The sequence below is a fragment of the Triticum aestivum genome, chromosome 2A, assembly GCF_018294505.1.
Source record: "Triticum aestivum cultivar Chinese Spring chromosome 2A, IWGSC CS RefSeq v2.1, whole genome shotgun sequence".
NCBI classification, from domain to species: domain Eukaryota; kingdom Viridiplantae; phylum Streptophyta; class Magnoliopsida; order Poales; family Poaceae; genus Triticum; species Triticum aestivum.
This window is the reverse complement of record NC_057797.1, coordinates 738,449,596-738,475,365: the sequence shown is the minus strand read 5'-3', so window position 1 is coordinate 738,475,365 and position 25,770 is coordinate 738,449,596. Positions and strand designations below refer to the sequence as shown.

The 25,770-nt window shown below is 46.9% G+C and overlaps 2 protein-coding genes across 3 annotated transcripts; both read right to left on the bottom strand.

Annotated features, from left to right (window-relative positions):
• Positions 1 to 7,858: 7,858 nt before the first annotated feature.
• LOC123190730 (c-Myc-binding protein homolog) lies at positions 7,859 to 9,895 on the bottom strand. The gene is made up of 5 exons (XM_044603442.1): positions 9,730 to 9,895; positions 9,142 to 9,214; positions 9,009 to 9,057; positions 8,716 to 8,839; positions 7,859 to 8,273 (listed from the first exon to the last, which is right to left on the bottom strand). Exons 1-5 carry the CDS (start codon positions 9,730 to 9,732, stop codon positions 8,229 to 8,231), a joined length of 294 nt encoding a protein of 97 aa, XP_044459377.1. The 5' UTR covers positions 9,733 to 9,895; the 3' UTR covers positions 7,859 to 8,228.
• Positions 9,896 to 13,315: 3,420 nt separating this feature from the next.
• Positions 13,316 to 14,490, bottom strand: LOC123186324 (serine/arginine repetitive matrix protein 1). Of its 2 annotated transcripts, XR_006493609.1 has the most exons (3): positions 14,003 to 14,406; positions 13,638 to 13,887; positions 13,316 to 13,544 (listed from the first exon to the last, which is right to left on the bottom strand). XR_006493609.1 is itself a non-coding variant. In XM_044598105.1 (2 exons), the coding sequence occupies exons 1-2, from the start codon at positions 14,473 to 14,475 to the stop codon at positions 13,794 to 13,796; spliced, it is 567 nt and encodes a 188-aa protein (XP_044454040.1). In that variant the 5' UTR covers positions 14,476 to 14,490; the 3' UTR covers positions 13,316 to 13,793. The 2 variants fall into 2 exon arrangements, 1 of the variants encoding a protein (XP_044454040.1); XM_044598105.1 differs by having other exon boundaries at positions 13,316 to 13,887; positions 14,003 to 14,490.
• Between the last annotated feature and the right edge of the window lie 11,280 nt (positions 14,491 to 25,770).

The following is a 25,770-nucleotide window of genomic DNA, read 5'->3' as shown; positions in this document are numbered from 1 at the left end:
AAAAGCTAGCATGTTGAGCTCTTCCGCGGCTGTCGGCGACACACCGCCGCGCACAGCGTCGACCATTGTTGCGCAAGGCATGTCCGGGTCACATGTGCTCACAGTTCAGGGATACTCTTTACTCTTATACCCTTGGAATCGGCGTCTACAGGGCTATTCCGGCCGGCGTCCTACGCGTTGGAGGGCATATCTGGAGCATCGCTTAGAGCATCTCTAGTGGTTGGCCTTCAGGCTAAAAATCGCTCCCTGGGGCGCACTGACGCAAAACACGTGCTGGGGGCGTAATGCCACCCAGTCGCGGCGCCCACGGGATTTTTTTGAATGGCGCAAACACGGCGAGTTCATGCATATTTCGGCGACTTCAAACCAAATTCAACCAAACACGGCACAAACATGCCCGCTCATACATATTTAAAATATTTTACAAAAAAAACACTACTGCTAGGCCCGCCCGCCGTCTCGCTCGCCTCGCCGCTCCTCGTCGCCCGCCGCCCTTGCAGTTCTACATGCCGTGGAGGTTGTAGAACCGCGTGTAGTCGCCGCCGCCGTCGTCGTCGTCGTCGCCGCCGCCTCCGTCATGGCCGCCGTCCCTGCTGCAACCCTCCTCCGGTTGGCGCGGCGGGTTGGACGGTCCGGCGGCGTCCTCGTCGTCGTCGCTGTCGAGGATCACGACGCCGTGCTCGTCCTCGCGCCCACGCTTGCGGGCGGCGATCTCCTCCAGGGCCCGGGTCTGCCGGGTCATCTCCGTCCGGAGGTAGTCGTCGCGCGCCCACCGCAGGGCGTTCGCGTCGGAGAAGCCGCGCCGGGCTATCTCCTCGTACTCCGGGGGGAGACTGAGCTCCGGCTTGGGCGCGACTAGGACGAGGCGCCCGAAAGTGGGGGTGGAGTCGGCGATGCGGATACCGAAGCTGCGGGTGCGCCGGCTGACAGGCGTGTCCTGGGCTCCTGGGGCTCCGACTTGACGGGGCGGTGGCGGGGAGAGCCGGTCGACCGACCGGACGAGGAGGAGGACGCCCCGGGGTCCATGCGACTCGGCGTCCACGAACTCCCACGGCGTTGAGAGAAGGACGGCGGGAAGGGGTACTCCAGCCTCGGCGTGTTGCCACCCTCGATGTACTCGATGACGGCCTCCAGCGTGCGGCCGGGCACGCCCCACCATCGGCGCCGCCCCTCGGAGTTGAGCCTGCCGGAGGGCACGACGCCGTTGGTGGCCTCGAGCTGCTCGGCGTGACAGCGGCGGAAGTAGGGCTCCTAGACCGGGCTGTCGGGGACGTAGCGCGGCCCCTCCCTCGCCGCCCGCGGCAGAGAGGCGCGAATACGCGCGATCTCCGCACTACGCGCCGCCCCGGTGGTCGGTGGTGGCAACGGGACCCCGCCGGCGCTGATTCTCCATGCCCCGGGCACCCGCATGTCCGGCGGGACCGGGTACTCAGCCTCGTAGAGGAGCCGAGCTTCGTTTTCGTGAAGGCGGCGACGGCCGAACACGTTCACCGCCGCGCCGTCGCCTGGGAATCGTTCGGCCATTTCTACGAACTGGGACGGTGAGGGGAGAGGGAGGAAGGGGAGATAGGGCGTGTCGGCGGTGGAGACTCTGTGCGTGCCACCGGCGCGCTGGGGTCGGCTTATATAGGCGGAGGCGGCGCGAGCATGCGTGGCAGCCTCGTCTACGCGTGGCATGCGCGGGGACGCGCGTCGTCACGCCTTCACTGTGTCGCCCGTGAGGCATCAATGGTGAAGGCTGACCGGCGCGGCAGCGCGCGACAGCTTTGGCATTGATTCGCCGCGGGAAACGGGGCGATGAGGACGACGAAGCGGCGAGAAGCGAGACGAATCGCTGGCAAGGAGGGCCCGCGGCTCTTTCGCGCCAAAAACGATACGCCCGGCGCCCGCAAGCGCCCCCCAGCGCGCCGGGTTCGGGTTGGGCACGCCGGCGAAAATTGGGCCCTTGGGGCGCGACTGGGCCGATTTTTTAATGCCGGCGACCGAAAAGTCGCCTAGGGGACCTTGTTGGGGGCGCGGCTGGAGATGCTCTTACTACCCTGATGGTTTCGACAGAGATTCTACCCACTGTATATCTTTTTTCTCTATTTCTTCACCACGCTGATGTTGTCGGCCATAGTTATGATACTGATGATGATGATGATGATGGTGATGGTGATGCTAAGCGAGCTATCAAGATGAGATGCAGGTTTAGCCTGCTGGACCAGGCGGGCGAACCGGTGCCAAATCACACGACGCCATACATGGCGTCCATATGATGTGCGCGTGGGCAGGGAATCACGTCTCACAGATTCATCACAAGGGCCGATTTGGAAAAGTCGGCGCATCTTAAAGACGATTGTTTCAGCGTCAGATGCGATGTCAGCGTCACCAAGCTCATCCGAAAGCAGCCCACAACACAAGAATTTGTGATCGTGCCTCCTTCTGACATGGCTCATCAACTTGGCCGTATTTTGGAGACCGGGGAGTCCGGGGACGTGACCTTTGAGGTCCGCGGGGAGACCTTTGTGGCGAGAGACGTAATTTAGGACTATGGTTCAGCCGAACCTATGGTCTATGCCATACGATTTAACATCCTACTACATGTGGATATGTAACATGCATGTCAACTGCATTTTTTAATCAACCATGCATGGATCCTCATGAATAGACATGCATGTCAACTGCATTTTTTAATCAATGATGCATGAATCTTCATGAATAGTGTTTAAAAACCAATGGTGTCGAGCGTAGGTTCGGCTGAACCATGGTTCCGTAAAACATTTTCGCCTTTGTGGCCCATAGGCATCTGCTCGCTGCTCGGTCGCCGATGTTCATGGCGTAGCTCTTCGGCCCCATGATGGAGAATGATGCAAAGTGTATATAGATTGATGACATGGAAGCCAAGGTTTTCAAGATGATGCTCCACTTTATTTACACGGACACACTGCCTAATATAGATGAAGGTGAAATCACGGAGATGGCTCAACATCTGTTTGTGGCGGCAGACAGATACAATTTGGAGAGGCTCAAATTGATTTGCGCGAATATGCTGTGCAACTACATGGATGTAGGTACAGCGGCGACTACATTGGCACTGGCCGAGCAGCATGATTGTGACAAGCTTAAGGAGGTATGCTACAGGTTCCTCAAGTCTTTTCAAAATTTGAAGGCAGTCACGCTGACTGTGGCTTTAAGCATCTCAAGATCATTCGCCCCAATATTCTAGAGGAGCTACTCCGTCGTTAGGTGGGTGGTTGATGCTCCTTGATCTTGTTCCCTTTCTACTCTTCCTTGGAAAGAGATAATGATGATGTAATTATTATGTGGACCAAGTTAGCAATCCAGCTTTTTTCGTTTATAAGCCTCTACATCTTTGGTAAATAAGTATATGGAGATACAAAATAGTATGAAAGACAAATTTGCATGAACTAATTGATATACTGGCCATAATCCAATAGGTGAGTTCTGATATAAGGTTGTCGGGAAGTAGTGCAGCAGTATGTCGACTGATTTATTTCCTGGGTCCAATGGGCTTGATGTTTGTCCGAGCATAGCCTTTTTCTATTATGACAGCTGATGGTAAACTCTCTGCATTGCAGCGCCCATTCATATAATTACAGAAAAGTTGGAGATGTAAATAAGTACGTACAATATAAAAGAAACAAAAGTGTATCTACCTCAACTGATTTATTTTTTGAGAAAACGCAAAGGGCATTTGTGTTCCATTGCATTGGAAAGATAGGGAAGTTACATCCTCCTAGGAGGCAAATGTTACACAGCTCAGTGGACATCCCAAGATGATGGCAAAACGACCAGCCCTTGAGCCCCAGCCTTTGCCCAGCATCTGGTCTCGTCCTTGATCCTGTCTACGAGCTCATTGAGTGATGGGTTCACATGGTCAAGAACACACGCATTCCTATGCTTCCAGATCATCCATGGCACCAAAAGCGCAGTGGATTTCAGCGCCTTGCGGAGCGCTGGCGGTGTGGATTCCTTCGCGTGAAGCCACCAGTCCATGAGCGAGGCGTCGTGCTCGAGCGCCGGTGCCGGCAAGCGCAGCCAAGAGAGGACCTCGTGCCATGTTTGCCTAGCGAAAGGGCACGTGAGCAGCAAATGCCGGATTGTCTTCGGTTCTTGGTCGCATAGAAGGCACCGCGGGTGGTGCTACAGGCTGCGGCGTGCGAGTCGCTTCGCAGTCCAGCGTCGGTCTTGGTTTGCCATCCAATAGAAGAATTTCACTTTCGGCAGCGCTCAACTCTTCCATATGAGCTTCCAAGAGTGGCAGACCGTCGATCCCTGGAAGGTGGCCCGGTAGCAGGACTGTGCGGTGTATACGACGTTGGCCGTCCAACTCCAGAGAAGCTTGTCTGGCTCGTTGGACAACGCGGCATGCTGCACGAAGTGCAATAGCCTCATGTACTGCCCAATCTCGTGGAAGCCAAGGGCGCAGTGAATGTCGCGCGCCTAGTTGTTGCTGGTGATGCCCTCCGCCACCGTTCTCGATTTCTAGCGATTCTTGGGGATGCACTGATAGAGCATGGGCGCTAGCTCGCGGACGGATTGGTCGCGGAGCCAGCGGTCCTCCCAGAAGAGGGTGGTTGTGCCGTCCTCGATCGCCATGGTCGTGGAAGCGTAGAAGAGCGCGCGCTCCTCCGGAGTGAATTGCAGGTCAAGTCCCTGCCATGCATGATTAGTGTCCGTGCGCGCAAGCCAGAGCCATCGAAGCCGGAGCGCGAGCCCAGTGCGCTCGAGAACGTGGACACCTAGGCCACCATATTCGATCGGGCGGAAACCCCGACGCCAATTCACGTGACAGTGACCGCCATGGGCGTCTGCGCGACCGGCCCAAAGGAAACCACGCTGAATCTTCTCGAGTTGCTTCAGGGTTTTCTTTGGGGGCGCGGGCGCGAGCAGCTAGTGTATCAGAATCGCACTGAGCACCGACTTGGCAAGCGCCAGCCGTCCGGCCTTGTTCATCAACCATGCCTTCCAGGTTGGGAGACGCCCAGCCATCGCGTCGACAAGAGGCTGCGGCTGGGCTGCGGAGGGACGACGAGTAGTGAGCGGGATGCCGAGGTAGGTGACCAGTAGGTCCACCACGGGGCACCCCAGCAGCACAGTCAGGTGCGCACTAGAATCGTCGCCATGAAGGACCATGGCGGAGCTCTTGGTGTAGTTCACCTGGAGTCCAGAAGCCGTGCCAAACACGCCTAGGATGCCCTTGACAACGGAGACCTTATTAGTCGTGGCGTGGCAAAAGAGAATCACGTCATCAACGTAGGGAGAAATCGTCGGGATGGCGTGACGGGGGTGGAGCTGCTCCATGATGCCGGCCTGGAGGGCGCAGCGCATTAGTCGACCAAGCGTGTCCACCGCCAGCACGAAGAGCTGCGGGAAGGTGGAGTCACCTTGGCGCAGTCCGCGGTGGTGCCAGATCGTGGGGTTGGGGACTCCAGTGAGCATGACACGAGTATTGTCCGTGGACAGGAGGATGGTCGACCATTCCCTCAAGCAATCCCCAAGCCCATACTGGCGCAGAACCTCGAAGAGGAAGGGCCAGGAGATGGAGCTGAAGGCGCGCGTGAGGTCGAGCTTGAGCATGATTCTAGGTGCGCCAAGTTGATGCAGCAGCTTGAGAGATTGCCAGAGTAGAATGAAGTTGTCGTGGAGGCTACATCCGACGATGAACACGTTCTGGTTGCGGCTGACAGCAGTGTCGAGCTTGGGAGCAAGGAGCAACGATAGGACCTTCGCGAAGATCTTGGCCACAATGTGAATCAAGAAAATAGGGCGGTAATCGCCGAGCTTGTGGGCGTCTGCGCGTTTGGGCAGCAAGGTTAGCAGAGCTTGGTTAAGCTTGCTGAACCCGCGCCCGCGCAACATGTAGAGCAGCTCGAAAACATCAAGGATGTCCTGCCCAATGACGCTCTAGTAAGCGCGCAAGAATTCCATGGTAAAGTCGTCCGGCCTAGGCTCCTTGCGCGCCGGCATGCGCTTGACAGACTCCCATATCTCCTCCAGGCTGAAAGGCACTTCTAGGCATGCTAGGGCGCCGGGTGCGATGACCTGGGAAAGGTCCAGGGTGTGATCCCTGGCCACGACAGTACCCAGCAAGTCGTCGAAGTGCGAGAATGTCGCATGGGACGTATCCTCATGATCTCTGAGCACATGCCCGTCCGCGGTGAGGCTATGCACACAGTTCTTCTGCAGGCGGTAAGAGCATTGTCAGTGGAAGAAGCTTGTGCTGGCATCGCCGTCTTTGAGGGTCGATATGCGGGCTTGCTGTCTAGCGATCGTGCGCTCCATGGATGCCATGCCAAGGTAGGCGAGCTTGAGCTGCTTTTGCAACCAATCCTCCGGGGGCGAGAGCACACGATCCTCAAGGGTCTTGTCGAAGTGGGAGATCAGCTCGCGGGAGATGGCAAGCTTGTCCCGAATGTTGCCCGTGGACTTGGCGCAGCAACCCGTGAGGCGGTGGGCCATGGCTTGAAGGCGTTTGACCAGCTGTTGAAAGGGATCGTGGTCGTGCACCGAGCCCCAAGCCACAGCGACGATGTCATGGAAGTCGTCCAGTCGCAACCAATAATCGTCGAAGTGGAAGCGCTTGTGGGCCGTCGGCATGGGGGAGCAGTCCAACAGCAGCGAACAGTGGTCTGACACGACCGAAGCAAGGCAACAAAGATGGCACTCGCCGTGTGCGTCTTCCCAATCGGATGTGCAGAGAACGCGGTCGAGGTGCACCAGCGTAGGCGGCGATTGCTCGTTCGACCAAGTGAAGCAGCGTCCGTTGAGGTATATCTCCTTCAATTCGAGGTCATTGATGGCAGGGCGAAATCTACCCATCATGCGGCGGTTTAGACCACCATTGTTTTTGTCGTCGGCTCGGTAGATGCGATTGAAATCACAGCACGTATGTCACGCAATTCCTGCAGGAAAAGGATTTTGTCAGCATCAACATGAGGTCCGTAGACCGTCGTCAGCCACCACAGCGTCCCATTGGCCGCGGACACCCTGGCTGTGAGCGCGTTCTGGGTGAACAAGGGGTCCGAGATTGTGACAGCCCCGCTTTTCCAGGCGAGGATGATGCCACCTCGTGTGCCGTCGGCCAGGAGGTAGGTGTAGTTCTCAAATTCGGACCCGAGGATGTCGCGAGTAGACCAATGCCATCTTAGTTTCTTGTAGGCATACAATGAAGGCGCCAGTAGTACACAGCAGCGAGCGCATGGCACTGCGCCTAGCGCGCGAATTAAGGCTGCGAACATCCCAAACTGCAATCTTAAGGCCGTGATCCATGGACAAGGATCGACGATGGACGGACCGGCAGGCCTAGCTTTTGCAGGCCACAGCATCGCGCGCCGAGGGGGCGAAGCACGCAGGGATCTCACGATCAACCAGGGCAGCGATGGCCTTGAGCAGAGACAGTGGAATTGGTGCTGCGAACATGTCGTGGTAGCCCTTCATCTCGGAACATGTCGTGGTAGGCCTTCATCTCGATGGGGGTGATACCCAGGGTGCGCAGAATCCCCAGGGTACACAATGATATTTATTTATGTATTCAACTCCTGTAGGCTGTAATTTTTCCGTGCTTTTTCGTGTATCATTTTCTGCATATTAGGAATTGTGGGGCTATTGGTGATGATGATTTTATAGACATGAGAGAGAAAGGAGGTTGCTGTCAACGCCCTCACCAAAAATGCACCCTCTCTGTTTTTACTGTCGTTTTCTGTTTCTTATATACTCCTAATATACTGTATTATGTTGACAATCTCCCTTCATTGCTTTTGTCACTCATGGCAAATGTTATTTAGGCCATGGCTCATTTCTATTTTTACACATGGAAAATTTTCAAACTATGTACATAACCAAAAATGGGAAGTTATAAACATCTTGACCTGGCAATTTTAGCTATTGACCAGGTGATTTATACATGGAAGAAAAAATATGTTACAACACAAACAGTAGCACTGCTCTACAACATCAAATATTATACTTGGAGTTGATTCCACTCTTCAGTAAGAATCATAGTGCTGAAGTTCAGCTGTGACCATGAAGGTGTTGGTACTTCTGGTCTTGAGTGGAACACGCACGTCATTCAAAGGGACTAAGGAGCGTATAATGCATTACATCACATGGTTGGCAAAGTTTAGCCAAGAAATGTTTCTTTTTTACATGACTTGGTGATCCAAACTGAAGAGGCATATATATTTGCTTGGTGACACCTACTATGTCAACACCTGTTGGTTCCATTAGTTCCAAGGTGCGTCGATCTTCAAATTCTTAAGTTCTTCCAACTGCAAAGAGAAATGTATATTAATGGTTGGGTCCAATTTCTAACAAGACCATCTCCGGCAGTTCATCCTTCAAATGTAAACTTTGCTTCGACTGGAAATGGTAAGGCAACTATTTCCATCTAGATGATCTAAGAAAACTATTTAATCTAACAGAACTTATTTTTCTGTAGCTTTGTGAATAACTACTTAACAAGTAAAGCAGCTTGTACTGAATACTGATATTCCAGTGGAAAGAGCACACCACACCGCACACAGCCCAGCCCACCATTCAGCTGTCCTAATGTTAGCTATGTGGAATAGTTACCTAGCTATTTCACAACTTTATGATATCCAAATATGCATTAGAAGCTGAGACTCCCATGTAAATAGGTAAAGTGGCATTGCATAATCTGTACTCCTTGATGGCATTAGGAGTATTTTGCACACATGATAGCATGTTTACCTGTCTACTTGTTTCCTTGTGAGTCTCTAAAAGCTCATTATACTTCAGTTGCAAATCCAACTTCTCGGCTTTGAGCTTTTCATAGTCGGAAATCGATGGACCACCCAATTTCTGCTGAACAAACCTGAGATATATGAGCATGCTTAGTCCTAGCATGAATATCGACCCACACACATTATTTTGCTGTCATTTTAAGCAAAGTAAGAGCTACCCAACCAGGCTTCAATTACAAGAATCACTCCTTTACTATATCGGTCAAGAAAATAAACATGCCAAAATTCAATTCAACTCACTCGACTGCAGATGATGGCTTGTCGTTCTCCTCATACAACGCAACAAGAGCTGCAACATCATAAGAAGTAGACATAATTAGCCAGTGCGTGACCGCAATTTACAAAGATATACGCACTTCACATAACGCCAAACCTTTCGTGAGAGTATCGAGCACGCCGCTGGATTCAAGATACTTCCTGAAACCTTCTTTCTTGGCTTCTCTATCCTAAAAAGGACCATAACACTACCATTAATAGCCATCATTTGGGAAGCAAATTACATGATAAATATGCTGTGACTTCAGGAACTCTCCTCTGCCTTTTAACTTGCAGCTCTAAACAAAGCAAACATGTGAAATTATCTCTCATTTCTATGCTACAAACTACTATCTGCCATTTTAAGCTGAAACTACCCGGGCGAGGCGGAAAACATAATCCTCCAGGCAAACCGGAGAAAACTTCACCAAATCTTGCTCCCAAATTGTATGATTGGTGAATACTGACCAGCTGCCGTCCACATAGCAAATTCAGTTACAGATAGGACCTGCAAGCCAGTCGTGTTCAACATTTCTACTGGCCAACCATACCGCATTTGACCACCATAGCTATGCTACACTAATCTCGCCAAAAGAAAATCGACGCGCACCGGATGCTCTGCTAAAGCTGAAGAGACGCGGCGTGTTTGGCTTATCCAAGAACGCGCGGGGCGCTCGGGGAGAGTTGGGGGAAGGAAGAAAAGTACCATCTCGGCAGCAGATCCGGGGGAGCAAATCTGCGGCGGAGCTCTCGTCGGCGGAGAATGGCGTGGGGGCGCTGGCGGCTGGACGGATCTACCGACTTGAGTTGAGCTGGTGGGACCGCGGGAGTGTGCTGTGCTACACTACGGCAGAGTTCGAGAGTGATGATGATCTGATTCGGAGGGTGGTGGGTAGTACTGAGACTTGGGCCGGGTCGGGCCAGCACGGCACGGGCCGCGTCGTGCTCGGGCCTGCCAGCCCGGCCAGCACAGCATGAGCGTCGAATCATTTATTTAACATCAGTCAGCTCAAAAACTTGCCTAAAAAAAGTCAGCTGAAAAACATGTGTTTATAGGGAGATAACAAGATTTCCAGATCCATTCAAAAGGGGCAGGTGGAGTATTATTTCCCATCAGTGCAGTATATACCTTCTTGGTACTAAAACATTCCTGGCCCCATAAGAATTTCCATTTGTCATGTTCAGTATGTGAGCTCGCATTATCCAGAAGTATAGGCATCCGATGGAATTGCTGCTGGGCCTCAACAGATAGAGGCATTTGGAACATGTTGTAATCATAATGGAGTGTTTAGCCTGCGTAATGCAGATGTTATCTTCATAAGAAAATGAGTGAAGTTCAGGAAAAGCTTTCATAATAATATCCCCATTCCAAATGTTCTTTCATAATAAACGAGCCTTTCCAAGATGGCACGCGCCAGACCCTTATATAAATCAACGAGACTCGAACACTCTTGCCGCGGAAAAGATCCTTTAGGATTACAAGCATCTTGCTGGAGAAGCCATGGATCGCCTTAGAGGTCGCCAGAGGAGAGGTGGGGGGAACCATCTTCCCGTTCCATGATGGAGGTGAGTCTCCCCCCTAGCGACCGTACAGCGAATTACTTTCAAATCATTTTTATCACTTCATATTTTTTATTTCAAGTGGTTTCATTTTAATTAAATAAAATTGATGATTTAAAAAAAGCACGGATTTAGAAAACTTTTCATGGATATGAAAAACACTTGCAGTTCAAAAATGCCTGAATATTAAAAAATGTTCACTTAATGCACATGAATTTGAAATAAATGTATCTGAATTTAAAAAATATTAGCGGATTTGAAATAAAGTTCAAAATTAATATAATATTCGAGAATTCAGAGAAGTTCATGGATTTTACTAAATGTTCACGAATTTAAGGAAAATGCTCACGTATTGAAAATAGATTCATGAATTCAAAAATTGTTTGTGGAATTTTAAAAACTTCACAAATTCAAAAGATGTTCATGGAATTAAAAATGTTCATGAAGTAGAAAATATTCATGTATTATAAAAAATGTTCACCGATTCATTAGCGTTCGTGGATTTTGAAAGTGTTCAGAAATTTTAACAGTATGTTTGAGAATTTGAGAAGGGTTCAAAAATTTTAAATAATGCGAGTGCATTCAAACTAAAGGAAATGTTCTTGAATTTTATAAAAGTTCAAAAATGCAAAAAAAAAATATTGGTGAATTTACAAAAGAAAAGGAAGAGGAAAGGTTATACCAAAAAAGAAAAGAAAACGCCAGGAAGCAAAAAAAAAACAGGCAAAGAAAAAACCATCCGGATGCTTTCTAAAACCAGATGGAAGCTTCCCAAACCAGTTAGAGAAGCTTCCTAAAACCGCTAGGAATGCTTCCGCTTAGTGGACCTACCTGGTTGACATGCAGGTAGGTGATCGACGCGATAATGCTCGCAAAGCGTGATATATATCATTTGGAGGTATATTGCTCTCTCGATTGATGGATCGAACCACTGGCAACGGGTGAAAGGCGGGACATCTTATGGAATTTTTCTTCCTTCGGGATCTTTGTAAAGATGTGCATATAAATGAAGATGTTCCGGATACCATATTTTGAGAGCTCAATACATCAAGTTCATACCGTCAGTGTTTGTCGCTCAATTTATAAGAGTAAACAGAATGGTCATGAAAATGCCAATCTGAAATACCTAGCACCACCGTAGCTTAAATACTTCATTCGGCAAATCGTGATAAGTGAATTTTGTGCGCACGGTCATTTCCATGGTCAAGAATGGCCACAGAGCCACACACCTCATGTTTGGTTACCTCCCCCCCTCACCCGTATTTGGGCCATGCTAGTTTTGCTCGGTCTTGTTCCATTCCTATTTGGGCAATGCTTACATTTTTGCTCTCTCCGGCTGAGCTGCTCATTGATAATTGGTTTGACATCCAAAGAGTAAAGGCATGGTGGTCCTCTTCCATGGCAATCGGAGGCAAAACATTGACCGCACTTGAAACGACCTTGGGATATGAGGGGTACCTAGTTGTTTAGGGCCGGTGTGAGGAGCCTGCCTGGGTCATTTTCTTTTTTGACCGGTTATTGACCAGACTGTCTGCCCGGGCATTTGAGGTTGGTTTAAGACCATCGGTTGTACATGCTCTAATCAAGCGATACAACATCGATCAGAATCACGCTACATGGAGCTGTGGTACGCCCACCAACTTAGCATTTGAAATCGACCTTGCCCGGGCGCACGAGTGGTAAACCATCCTCTTAAAATCAAAGAAATACTGTGGCAGCTAGGACAAGAAGATCGGTTGGTACTTGGTGGTGAAATCCGACCACGGGCAGTCCGGCAAATCCGGTCTTGGCGCGCGCCCTCACTGTGGCCACGATTTCCCCGTGCAGCCAAAGAGCCTGGACGTGCTTTGTGGCGTACTCCACGGTACGGCGGAGATTACCTAACCTAGGGTCCTAGCTAGGCCAGGACTCGGGAGCGAGCAACAAGGCAACAACACATGCGCTCCCCACGAAGACGCTCCGTGTCGGGCGGGCCTGGGTGCCGGTGGGGGTCCGGGTCAACGATGGAACGCGCGCGCGTGCGACACAACTCGTCTTCACGGGCCGGAGTCCGGCGGCCTTGATGTTCCATCGGCGTCCAGGCCGGAGTTCCCTCACGTTTGGTCTGGTCATGATTCGTTGTGGACACAACACACAACGACCGGACGCCTTCGTCCAGCTCCGGCGGCTTCGTCTACGGTCGGGCACGGGACGGGAGGGAGGCGTGCCGCGCCCATCGACGGCCCACAGTCCACCGGAGTTCGACCGGCTTTGCCTTTGCCTTTGCCTTTGGCCCTTTGCCATGGGCGGGGTGCAGCGAATGGTCGATTTCTACGTTTCTTAATCCTAAAGGTCGTGGTACGGGATGACCAAATAGACGACACGTTGCGCTGGCTCCCTGCTTCTACTGTGAATCGCGAGTGACAGGCCGAAATAAAGCTCCGCGAGTTGCTGTAGTCTCTAGTACGTTTGCAGGTATACGGTTCCTTTCGTTTCCAAGCACATATTATAAAGTTTTCGGAGGTACTACTCCATAGTAGAGTACATACTACCAGCGGCGAATCCAGAAAGGAAATGGAGGGGGGGCTCAAAGTTAATATATCAATCCCTTTGTCCAAAGATGCTCAAACTTTCCCAGATTTATAGTAGTCACATGAAGTATTTACAGGAGTTTTCTCAGATTTTTTCGAAGCAATCAAATTTTGAGGTAAAAATTGGTATGGTCAATTTAAACAGCCAACACGTGCCAAATATGAGCCTGAAACGATATGATATTTTACAACAGCAATACTAGTAAGTAGTAACATATTTGGTCATACCACAAACTTTCGATTCCAAAGCATACAATTCACACAGCAATAGATAAAGTACTACAGAAGCAACAAAAAGGAAGACGAAACCAATGATGCCGGTTTTGCTTCTAACCAATGCTACTGTAGAACTATATAGATTATATGCTTCAGATCCCAAGCGCCATGCCATCTGTCCAAAAGTAGCTAGTTTATTGCGACGAAACAGTTGTATACAAAGTTGTACTAGAACTAGAAAACTCTTAAGCAATCACATTATACTCACGAGGCAGGTGAGCTTTCCGATCACTCTTTTTCTGGAATTGTATCATGATCTGATCATCATGAATACTTTTGAATATCCTTTTCTCACAATAGCACACCATTAAGTCATTGAGCCAATCATCCGAGATCTTATTGCGCAAATCTGTTTTGATGATCTTCATAGCTGAAAAAATTCGCTCAACAGATGAAGTTGCCACGGGGGGTGTTTGAAGTGCTTGCAAACCAATTGTTCAAAGTCTTTCTTTTCATTTCTACAAAAAACAGAGAAATAACTCACAGATTATGACTAGAAGCCCAGGCCAACTATGCTATTGGATTTCTGCAAAAAACAATGGTATGAGCAGCGTTGGGTAGGAGAAAAATAACCTCTTAACTGGACCTGATGAGCCAGCGCCCCGAGCAGTCGATCCCTTGACGCAGGGCTCTGCGGATGGCCGGTGGGCTCCACGAACGGCCGGTGAGGTCCCAACGGCTGGCTCCGGCGGCGTCGGTGGCGCCCTGGCTGTGTGCTCCGTCGACGGCGTCGCGGCGTACCGTGCTGCTCTTCGTGGGCGTCCTCGCGGCGTGAACTCCCTGGACGGCGTCACGGCGTGCTCTCCGTCGACGGCGTCGCGGCGTGCTCCGGCGGCGGCTAGGGTTGCGGTGCGGTGCGGCGGAGCTGTGGCTGGGTAAGGCGTCGAGATGTGTTGCAGCACGCTCGAATTGGTTGCTCGACACCAGCGTTTACAGGGGCTGGGCTGACTGCTGAGTAGATGGGCCTGTGTTTTCTGGGCTGGGCTGCTGTGATGAGTAGTAGTAAAAAAAAATTGTTCGATTTTGGAGGGCAGGCTTGAGCCCATCCAAGCCTGCCCCTTGGATGCGCCGCTGCATACTACGGCACAGGCGCACAGCCCACAGTGATGAGCTGTAGCGTACAGATACATCCGCATCCAGCTCCAGCCGTAGCCTGCAGCGAGCAATTAAAGCCCACAGTGATGAGCACGAGCAAAACGCTTGCGAAACGTGGACGCGGCGGTTGCAGAGCCCAAATCTGTCAGGACGGGAGCTGCATGCATGCGCCAGCTTACGACGGACCGCCCATTCCATTTCTCCTCGCCGCTTCTTTCTCTCGGGTCTCGCCACGAGTACAAATTAACTGCTGATTAGAAGAAACAAACCGCCAGGGATGCGCGAGGAAGACGAAGCTGGTGCGCGTTGGTTGAAGCCTAGCGAGTGCACGTGCATTGCATAGTAGAGATCGCGCCGCAAAGTGAACCAAAATGGCCGCGCGCGAGAGAGGAACAGAGCTTGAGCTCGGGAGGGACCGGGCTGGTGGTGTGGGGAAGGGGATTCCGCGTCGGTTGCTTGCGGTTTTGATGTGATGGACCACTCTGAGTCTGTAACACGGCAGGGCTGGATGAGCATCTTGGAGCAGTGACATGTAGAGTACATGTACATTCATCACCATCACCCACCCTGTTTAAAACAGTTCACCAGTCCATGCCTTTGGTTCTTTGCTGATTAGTATTAACTCTGTTTCTGCGCGACTCTGACGGGTGCAAACCACCAGCAGTCTGCGAATAGCCATATAGTAATCTGAAAAGAATAGCCATGGGAAAATTATGGAGAGAGCGCAGGGTTTCTCTGCGAGAACACAGGGACAGAGAAACGAGAGGAGGTACAGGGACAGCATGTCGTCGCATCGTAGCTCCGTTTCGGAGATAAAATAAAATTTGCAGACACACACAGGAAACTCATACATGCGTATGGTGAGGTTAGCTCTCTGGAGTTTCAGAAGCTGACTATGTTTTGAGAAATCAGTTGCAAACTGATTTGAGTATGATCCTTAGGGGAGAGGAGATTAAGTGGTACCAGAGGTCTAAAGAGAAAGATATTAAGGAGGGTGATGGTAACACAAAGTACTTCATGATTAAAGCTAGCGGTAGGAAGCGTAGAAGTACAAAAATTACATTCAACCAGGAAAGATATTAAGGGGATCATCCAAGGGGATGAGCAGCTCCTTAAATATGCGACCAATTTTTATAAAAAGCTCTTTGGGCATGTTGATTTACTCCCGGTCTCCTTAAACATTCCTCTAGAAGATATGCTTTCCGATGAGGACAAAAGTAAGTTGGTTGGTAAATTTACATTGGATGAGATAAAAATGGTAGTTTTTTCTATGAGGCATAATAGAGCTGCCGGTCCCGATGGTATGCCTATTGAATTCTTCCAAACCTTTTGGCACCTCATTTGTAATGATCTGCTGAGTCTCTTTCATGACTTCTATGATGATGTGATTGATATTCTAGGCTAAACTATGGGGTGGTTACTTTGTTAGATAAGGGTCAAGGGGCGGATAGGATTCAAATGTATAGACCTATATGCATGCTCAATGTCCCGTTTAAACTATTTACCAAAGTCTTGAACAATAGAGCTATGGCTATGGCTCACAAGACGGTTTCTAAGGTACAATCTGCGTTTATCAAAGGGCGGTATATTTTAGATAATGTCGTTGTTCTGCATGAGACACTTCACTCACTTCATAAGTCTAAATGCTCTGCTGTTATTTTTAAGGTTGACTTCGAGAAAGCTTATGACAAAATTAATTGGGACTTTATGCTTAGTACGCTGAAAATGAAGGGGTTTCCTGATAAATTTATTCATTGAACGAAAGCGGTTATTCATAATGGTAAAGTAGCTATAACGTTAAATGACTTGATTGGCCCTTATTTTGTTACTAGGAAAGGACTGAGGCAGGGTGACCCGTTCTCCCCACTATTGTTTAATCTTGCTGCTGATGTTCTTGCTACCCTGGTTCAAAGGGCACAAGAACAAGGGTTTATTAAGGGTGTTTTGCCTAGATTGTATGAGGGTGGTCTTACCATTTTACAATACGCGGATGATACAATTTTCTGCTTTGAAGATGACTTAGAAGGGGCTAGAAACCTTAAAGTCATTCTATGCGTGTTTGAGCATTTGACAGCTTTGAAAATTAACTTTTTAAAAAGTGAAATCCATTGCTTTGGTGATGCTTTGTTGAAACAAGAAGAATATGCTCAAATTTTCACTTGTGCGGTGGGGGACTTTCCCTTTACTTATTTTGGTCTTCCCTTACATTTTAAAAAATTGCATAATGCGCATTGGAAACCAGCTGAAGAGAAAATTGAGAAGAAAGCAGCTACCTGGCAAGGGGGCTTGCTTTCAATGGGCGATAGGATTAATCTCGCTAAGACTTGTATGAGTAATATTCCTAGCCATTTAATTTCTTTTTTTAAACTACCTAAAGGTGTAGGTAAGAGAATGGACTTTGTCTGTGCTCGTATGGTTTGGCAAGAGAGGGATGGAGTGAGAAAGTATCATTTAGTCAAGTGGTTGGACGTCTGCCAACCTAGAGATCAGGGAGGCTTTGGAATTACTAATTTGGAAATTAAAAACATCTGCGTTTTATGTAAGTGGTTATGGAGATTAGAGAATGAGGAAGGGGATTGGCAGGAGATGATTAGAGCCAAATATTTGAGGAGGAGATTTGGCTCAATGTGAATCATCTTCGGGTAATTCCCACTTTTGGAATGGATTGTTGAGTATAAAGGATATCTTCTATTCTTGCTGTCATAGGGTGGTAGGTAATGGTTGTAAGACGAGATTTTGGGAGGACACATGGCTGGGGAGAAAGCCACTTTGTCAATTTTTCCCTCGCTTGTATAATTTAACTTTCTGTCAACATGTTACTGTTGCAAAAGTCTTTAACCAGGATTTTGATTGTATTAGATTCAGGAGATGTCTTTATGGAGAAACTCTTACGATGTGGAATGAATTACTCGATATGTGTAGTCAGGTTACTTTGTCAGAGGAGCCTGACAAAGTTAAATGGCTTTTAACAAAATCTGGATCCTTCTTGGTTAAATCGCTTTATCACTACCTTATAGCTAGAGTGGTTGCCTTTCCTTTTAAACTGCTTTGGAGGTTGAGAATGCCTCTAAAGGTAAAAGTGTTTATATGGTTAGTGATCAAAGGGAGGATCCTAACCAAGGATAACTTATCTAGGCGAGGGTGGAAAGGATTAAATTTTTGCGAGTTTTACGGTGTCCCTGAGAGCATTGATCATCTGTTCTTTTCATGCTCTTTTGCTAGATTTTTATGGAATGTGATTTGTGGTTCGTTGGGTAACCCAAAATTACCTTTATCTTTCTTCGATCTCTGTCAAAACTGGATACCAGCCTATTCTGGTAAGGATAGGGTTGTGGTTTCTATTGGTGCTGCTGCTTTGATCTGGACAATTTGGAAAACAAGAAACAAATCCTGTTTTCAACGTGTTTTCCTTTCAAACCCCATCAATGTAATATTTACCCTGTGTTCTCTATTGGACTCATGGGTGATTCTGCAGAAAAAGGAGTGCAAAAAATGCTTAGGGAGGTTTCCAAGAGGCTATCTCAGGTAGCAAACGAAATCTACAGAAGAGCGTATGGGTGGAATCCTTCTGCTCAAAGACTGTGCTTTGTCTCTACCTGAAATCGGGCGGCTCTGTAGTGCGTTCATATTGCAGACTTGCTTTACTATTCTGGCCGATGTGCAAAAATGTAATAGATGTTAAAAGTTTGTTTCTCTCCCAGTAGTGGGTGGCTTGGCATCCTATAGATGTGGTTATATGTCTAGGATGTAGGTTGTTCTTCAGTTTGGTGAGGTGATGCATCAGGTCCGAGAAAAAAATGTGTGGGGTGTTGAATTTGTTGTATCCAGACTCCTATTTTCATTTTGAAAATGGGGCTATGTGGCCCCTTTTATCGAAAAAAGGTTGGCCTGTTTTGGCCGTCGCCCCCTGTCGCTTTCACCTGGGCCCGCCCGTATCGTGCTACCTCTTCCCGTAGGGCGCCCTACCAGGCTACCGACGGTTGGTTGGCAATTAGTTGCCGAAATTACCTAACTTTCGCTAGTTTTATGTAAAAATACGCCGTCATTTTTAAATGTCATATACACAAAAAGGCATTTTCCTTGTACCATACTTTCTCCATCTAGATTTATTAGTCTCATTATATTTTGGGTCAAAGTTTCTTTTGGCAAGAATTAGGTCAAAGTTGACCACATATTTGGCTTCAAAATAATAATACGTGTCACTAAAAACATATTGTTGTATTTGTATTTTATTCTAGTTTCCAATCAGTTTTTTACGTATATTTTTTATTTTATCAGTTAAAATCATGATGAAAATATGAACACAATAGAGAAGAACTACTAAACCCAGATGGATGTACTGCATTTTAGACGAAGATCTTCTCACATTTCTTGTCCCATTTTCCTTTCGCAAACAATGAAATCTAGCCAAAGTCTTGTAATCCACCATGATCACTTGATCATGATCATATTTCCCGCCTCTCTCCTCTTAATATATGAATGCCGGTGATACACCGGTTCTTTTAAAAAAAAACGAAATCTAGCTAGTAGTAGCTGGCTAGATGCTTCGGAGGCTCGATGAGATATTCTATCAGCTACATCGAGCATTTGATTACTTCTAGATCTCCATCAACTCATTAGGCCGCGTGCGCTATGACCTTGCCAGATTTAAGGCATCAAACACCAGCCACGATTAAGGATTTTAACTAATCAGCTGTCTGCTTTAATTAGACAAACAGTTTTCGGCGTGGACGGCGGTACCATGGTAGTTTGGCTAGTGATTTCCATGTCCCTAGCGAGCTACCTTAACCACTTCATGGAATCTTTTGACCTAGAAGGGCCAAGATGGAGAAAAAGTCTGTTTCGCCGGTTAGGAAGGACGATAGTATAAGTCGTCCTGACGTGTACTAGATAGTTTACTTGTCCTTGATGCACATAAAACAAATCAGAGCGGTGCATCATTGCCCATAAACAAGAGTTCACGTGGAAAGCAATAGAGTTCGGCGCATTGACAATAATAATATAATTTCCTTCTACTACCATATATATAGGCGTTGAGTGAGAGAAGTAAAATGAATACAATACGTAGCATCATTTTCAGACTTTAGCCGTAGCAATTTGTCTTGTGGATGCCCTGAGTATAAATCATATTTCACCCCAAGAAAAGAGAGAGTATAAATCATATTTCACCCCAAGAAAAGAAAGAGTATATATCATATTGAGTGTGGTACACGCGCTTACTCGAGGTGAGGTGATTATATGAAGTACCATTAGCTTTCACTTTGTTGTACATCTTAACTGATGGACGAAAGTAAAAGTCGCTGAAACACTAACTTGGCTTGAAAGACAGTTTAAGATTATCATTGTTTTCATTTACTGCCGTGTGGCCAGTGTCCACTGACCGAAGCTGATAAAACTGGTAGTACTATTAAACAAGTGACTGGCACATGCTTCAAACTCACACGACACATTGTATGAGACTTTTTAGATCAAAAAGAAATACGTACTATCTTCGTGACTGTAGATTGAAATAACCAGACGGGCGGATCAGTCGCTCACAGATCATCACTAATAGAAAAAGGGTCATTTGTCCCGATTCTTACGGCCGATTTGTCCCGGTCGAGAAATCGGGACTAAAGGGTCGGTACTAAAGCCCTATACCTTTAGTCCCGATTCTTACACCAACCGGGACAGATGAGGCTCCACGTGGCCGCTGTGGCGAGCCCCCCAAGCAGAAGGGCCTTTGGTCCCGATTGGTAGCACCAACCGGGACCAAAAGGCATCCACATGTCAGCAGTTGGCAGAAGCTGAGGTTTTTTTTTAAAAGAGGGTGGTTTAAAAGGTTTTGGAGGGTTAATTTAGGGTGTTAGCTAGCTAATCGAGAGAAGTGTTCTTTTTTATCTCCGTGCTTGGTTTACCATCGCTACTGTTATGCCTAAACATAGCTTAGATTGAAGTGAGGCAACATGTGTGGTGCATGTCGAAAGTAATACTAATATCCTAACTTGATCAAGTTTGGATTAGTAATATTTTCGACATGCGCCATATGTTGCCTTCACTTAAATATAATCCATGTTCATTTCACTCACTGATATATAAGAACTCTTCATGCTCGCATCATGCATCATCATAATAACAAGTCCTACTAATCATCATCATACAACTTCTATTCGTTATTAATAACAAGTCATACGATCATCATCCTCATAGTTATCGAACCAACCCAACTTAATTGTTCTTAGCACATGATCATCAGTATTAGGTAGGACCTAAATGCTCTCTTTAAGGTAAAATAGCATAAAACAATATAGGCCCTGACTCTCCATTATGGAGAATGGAGATCATCCTATCTCCAATTCTTGCGCTTCGCTTCCTTTTGCTTCCAAGAACTTCCTTACGACAGTCCATACATTTTCTCCATTCTGTGATTTTCATGTCTCCACTTCTTTTAGAAATCCGATATGGACAGGTGAGATTCGTAGCATGACCTGGCCGTATGTCCAAAACACCGAGGCGGCCTTTCTGATACATCAGATGAGGCACACAATCATTCGGGTTTTTCTGTTGAAAAACATAGTAATAACTTTGTAGTTAGCAGTGTAGTTACGTTTTAAAACAATTTATGCAAAAGATGCACGGATGTCGTAATAGTAAAAAAATCTTACCATGTCATCTACATGGATGTTACCGTAGTTCAACACATGCATTAGTGGCACGTATTGACCATAATATGGAGGAGTTTTATAATAGATATTGTAATTCTTAAGATCAGTACAAACTTCGACCAGATAATTTTTCTCCTGATAAGTTAACTCAGAGCCATCAGTGTAGTAGTTTCTGTCTACCATGTTTCGCACATTGTTTGAACAAAGAAAATAAGCTTTCAATGGAAATAAGTTGTCAACTATATATTTTGAAATAAACAATATAAATTAGTTAATAACTATGTTTGAGAAACTCACATGGCGGTAGAATTGGAAGTGCATCAACAAGGACCCAAATGTCCATATTGTCTTGGTCGATGTCAGGATCACGGAGATCCATGGTGACAAGCATACCCTCATAAAAACCATACATCTTGCAAAATGCTTCCCAATTTTTGCAACCAAAATGGGTTACGCTCTCAGAATTATACAGATTTACTTCAAAATTCACATCATGATGGGTCCTTAGGTGAATTTTCTTTGTTTCAAAATTTTCATGGTCTTCAAAATTCATCCTCTGCAACACATAGCGTCTTGCATGGCATGGGATAAGCTACTCGAATTGTAAAAGATGAAAATTACACGTTGAAATAGTTGAAGTCATGCTTAATTACGAAAAAACATTTTTCGTCATTGCGTACCGTTTGAACATCGAAAGTCTCCTGGAGCTTAATGCTGAAGCGCCGATCTTCGTCGAGGTGAGGCCTGTCGCACAGACCTCGGTCGTCATTGCACCAGCTGCACTCTCCCGGGAGACTTTCGTCGTCCGATGACGACATTTCCTACGTTCATAATTCAAAGATTAAACTTGTACAATTCAATATATGTACTATAAAAATTAAAATAGATCATTATTATTCATCATGGGTTGACTATCGGTCTGCCGAGTCTATATGGTGGAGACTCTCCCTCACTGATTCCTCTCTGACATTTGCGATCGTCGGTGATGGTCGTTACTCCTTCTTCCTCTAGTGCATAACAAAGGTCTAGCAGCCGGAGAAGAAGGAGAAACGACCCCCACGACAACAGTCGGGCTTCTTCGTCCTCTCTCATATATGGTGGAGTCTCGACAGACTTAAAGTCAACCCGAAATATCGTTTAATTATCTTTCTAAAAAGGACATATCGAGTGTTTAATTTTAGCATACAAAGTAGGAGTAGTTTTCCAATTTGAGCATTCAATAAGGAAAACCAAATCATAAAAAAATTAGTATTCAAATTAACTTGCATTCAATAAGCAAAACTACATCATCTCTTGCGTTCGTACATCGTCGAATATTATCACTAATACACCTCGAATAGTATCATATATATAGCATCGCTAATACAGCTAGAACCGTAGCGCCCGATGGGTATCGACGCGGGCGGCGGACACCCAAAGAGAAGGAACCATAACAGGATCATAGCTGCAGTGAGATCCCTGAAGAACCTGCCAGCTATTGTCGAAGCTGCCCTCCAACGCAACCATGTAGCGATAAACATGCTCGTCCTCCTCGCTGACACGGTGACGTTGTTGGGGAACGTAGTAATTTCAAAATTTTCCTACGCACATGCAAGATCATGGTGATGCATAGCAACGAGAGGGGAGAGTGTGATCTACGTACCCTCGTAGACCGACAGCGGAAGCGTTATGACAACGCGGTTGATGTAGTCGTACGTCTTCACAGCCCGACCGATCAAGCACCGAAACTACGGCACCTCCGAGTTTTAGCACACGTTCAGCTCGATGACGATCCCCGGACTCCGATCCAGCAAAGTGTCGGGGAAGAGTTCCGTCAGCACGACGGCATGGTGACGATCTTGATGTTCTACCATCGCAGGGCTTCGCCTAAGCACTGCTACAATATTATCGAGGAGTATGGTGGAAGGGGGCACCGCACACGGCTAAGAAAACGATCACGTGGATTAACTTGTGTGTCTAGGGGTGCCCCCTACCCCCGTATATAAAGGAGCAAGGGGAGGAGGCCGGCCGGCCCTAGGGCGCGCCAAGGAGGAGGAGTCCTCCTCCTAGTAGGAGTAGGACTCCCCTCTTTCCTACTCCTACTAGGAAGGGGAAAGGAAGGGGGAGAGGGAGAAGGAAAGGGGGGCGCCCCCCCCTCTCCTAGTCCAATTCGGACCAGAGGGGGAGGGGGCGCGTGGCCTACCCTGGCCGCCCCTCTCTCTCTCCACTAGGGCCCATAAGGCCCATTACTTCTCCGGGGGGGGGGTCCGGTAACCCTCCGGCACTCCGGTTTTCTCCGAAATCACCCAGAACACTTCCGGTGTCCGAATATAGCCGTCCAATATATCAATCTTTTTGTCTCGACCATTTCGAGACTCCTCGTCATGTCCGTGATCATATCCGGGACTCGGAACTAACTTTGGTACATCAAAACTCATAAACTCATAATATAACTGCCATCGAAACCTTAAGCATGCGGACCCTACGGGTTCGAGAACAATGTAGACATGATCGAGACACGTCTCCGGTCAATAACCAATAGCGGAACCTGGATGCTCATATTGGCTCCCACATATTCTACGAAGATCTTTATCGGTCAGACCGCATAACAACATACGTTGTTCCCTTTGTCATCGGTATGTTACTTGCCCGAGATTTGATTGTCGGTATCTCAATACCTAGTTCAATCTCGTTACCGGCAAGTCTCTTTACTCGTTTCGTAATACATCATCTCGCAACTAACTTATTAGTTACAATGCTTGCAAGGCTTATGTGATGTGTATTACCGAGAGGGCCCAGAGATACCTCTCCGACAATCGGAGTGACAAATCCTAATCTTGAGATATGCCAACCCAACATTTACCTTTGGAGACACCTGTAGAGCTCCTTTATAATCACCCAGTTACTTGTGACGTTTGGTAGCACACAAAGTGTTCCTCCGACAAACGGGAGTTGCATAATCTCATAGTCATAGGAACATGTATAAGTCATGAAGAAAGCAATAGCAATATACTAAACGATCGGGTGCTAAGCTAATGGAATGGGTCATGTCAATCACATCATTCTCTTAATAATGTGATCCCATTAATCAAATGACAACACATGTCTATGGTTAGGAAACATAACCATCTTTGATTAACAAGCTAGTCAAGTAGAGGCATACTAGTGATGTTTAGTTTGTCTATGTATTCACACAAGTATTATGTTTCCGGATAATACAATTGTAGCATGAATAATAAACATTTATCATGATATAAGGAAATAAAATAATAACATTATTATTGCCTCTAGGGCATAGTTCCTTCAGTCTCCCACTTGCACTAGAGTCAATAATGTAGTTCACATCGCCATGTGATTCAACACTAATAGTTCACATCACCATGTGATTAACACCCATAGTTCACATCGTCATGTGACCTATACCCAAAGGGTTTACTAGAGTCAGTAATCTAGTTCACATCGTTTATGTGATTAACACCCAAAGAGTACTAAGGTGTGATCATGTTTTGCTTGTGAGATAATTTTAGTCAACGGGTCTGTCACATATAGATCCGTAAGTATTTTGCGAATTCTATGTCTACAATGCTCTGCATGGAGCTACTCTAGCTAATTGCTCCCACTTTCATTATGTATCTAGATCGAGACTTAGAGTCATCCAGATCTGTGTCAAAACTTGCATCAACGTAACTTTTTACGACGAACCTTTTATCACCTCCATAATTGAGAAATGTTTCCTTATTCCACAAGGATAATTTTGACCGCTGTCCAGTGATCTACTCTTAGATCACTATTGTACTCCCTTGCTTAACACAATGTAGGATATACAATAGATCTGCTACACAGCATGGCATACTTTATAGAACCTATGACTGAGGCATAGGGAATGACTTTCATTCTCTTTCTATCTTCTGTCGTGGTCGGGCTTTGAGTCTTACTCAATTTCACACCTTGTAACACAGCCAAGAACTCTTTCTTTGACTGTTCCATTTTTGTGAACTATTTAAAAATATTGTCAAGGTATGTACTCATTGAAAAAACTTATCAAGTGTCTTGATCTATCTCTATAGATCTTGATGCTTAATATGTAAGCAGCTTCACCGAGGACTTTCTTTGAAAAACTTCTTTCAAAACACTCCTTTATGCTTTGTAGAATAATTCTACATTATTTCCAATCAACAATATGTCATTCACATATACTTATCAGAAATGCTGTAGTGCTCCCACTCACTTTCTTGTAAATACAGGCTTCACCGCAAGTCTGTATAAAACTATATGCTTTGATCATCTCATCAAAGCGCATATTCCAACTCCGAGATGCTTGCACCAGTCCATAGATGGATCGCTGGAGCTTGCACATTTTGTTAGCACCTTTAGGATTGACACAACCTTCTGATTGTATCATATACAACTCTTCTTTAATAAATCCATTAAGGAATGTAGTTTTGTTTATCCATTTGCCGGATTTCATAAAATGCGGCAATTGCTAACATGATTCGGACAGACTTAAGCATAGATACGAGTGAGAAACTCTCATCGTAGTCAACACCTTGAACTTGTTGAAAACATTTTTGCGACAATTATAGCTTTGTATATAGTAACACTACTATCAGCGTCCGTCTTCCT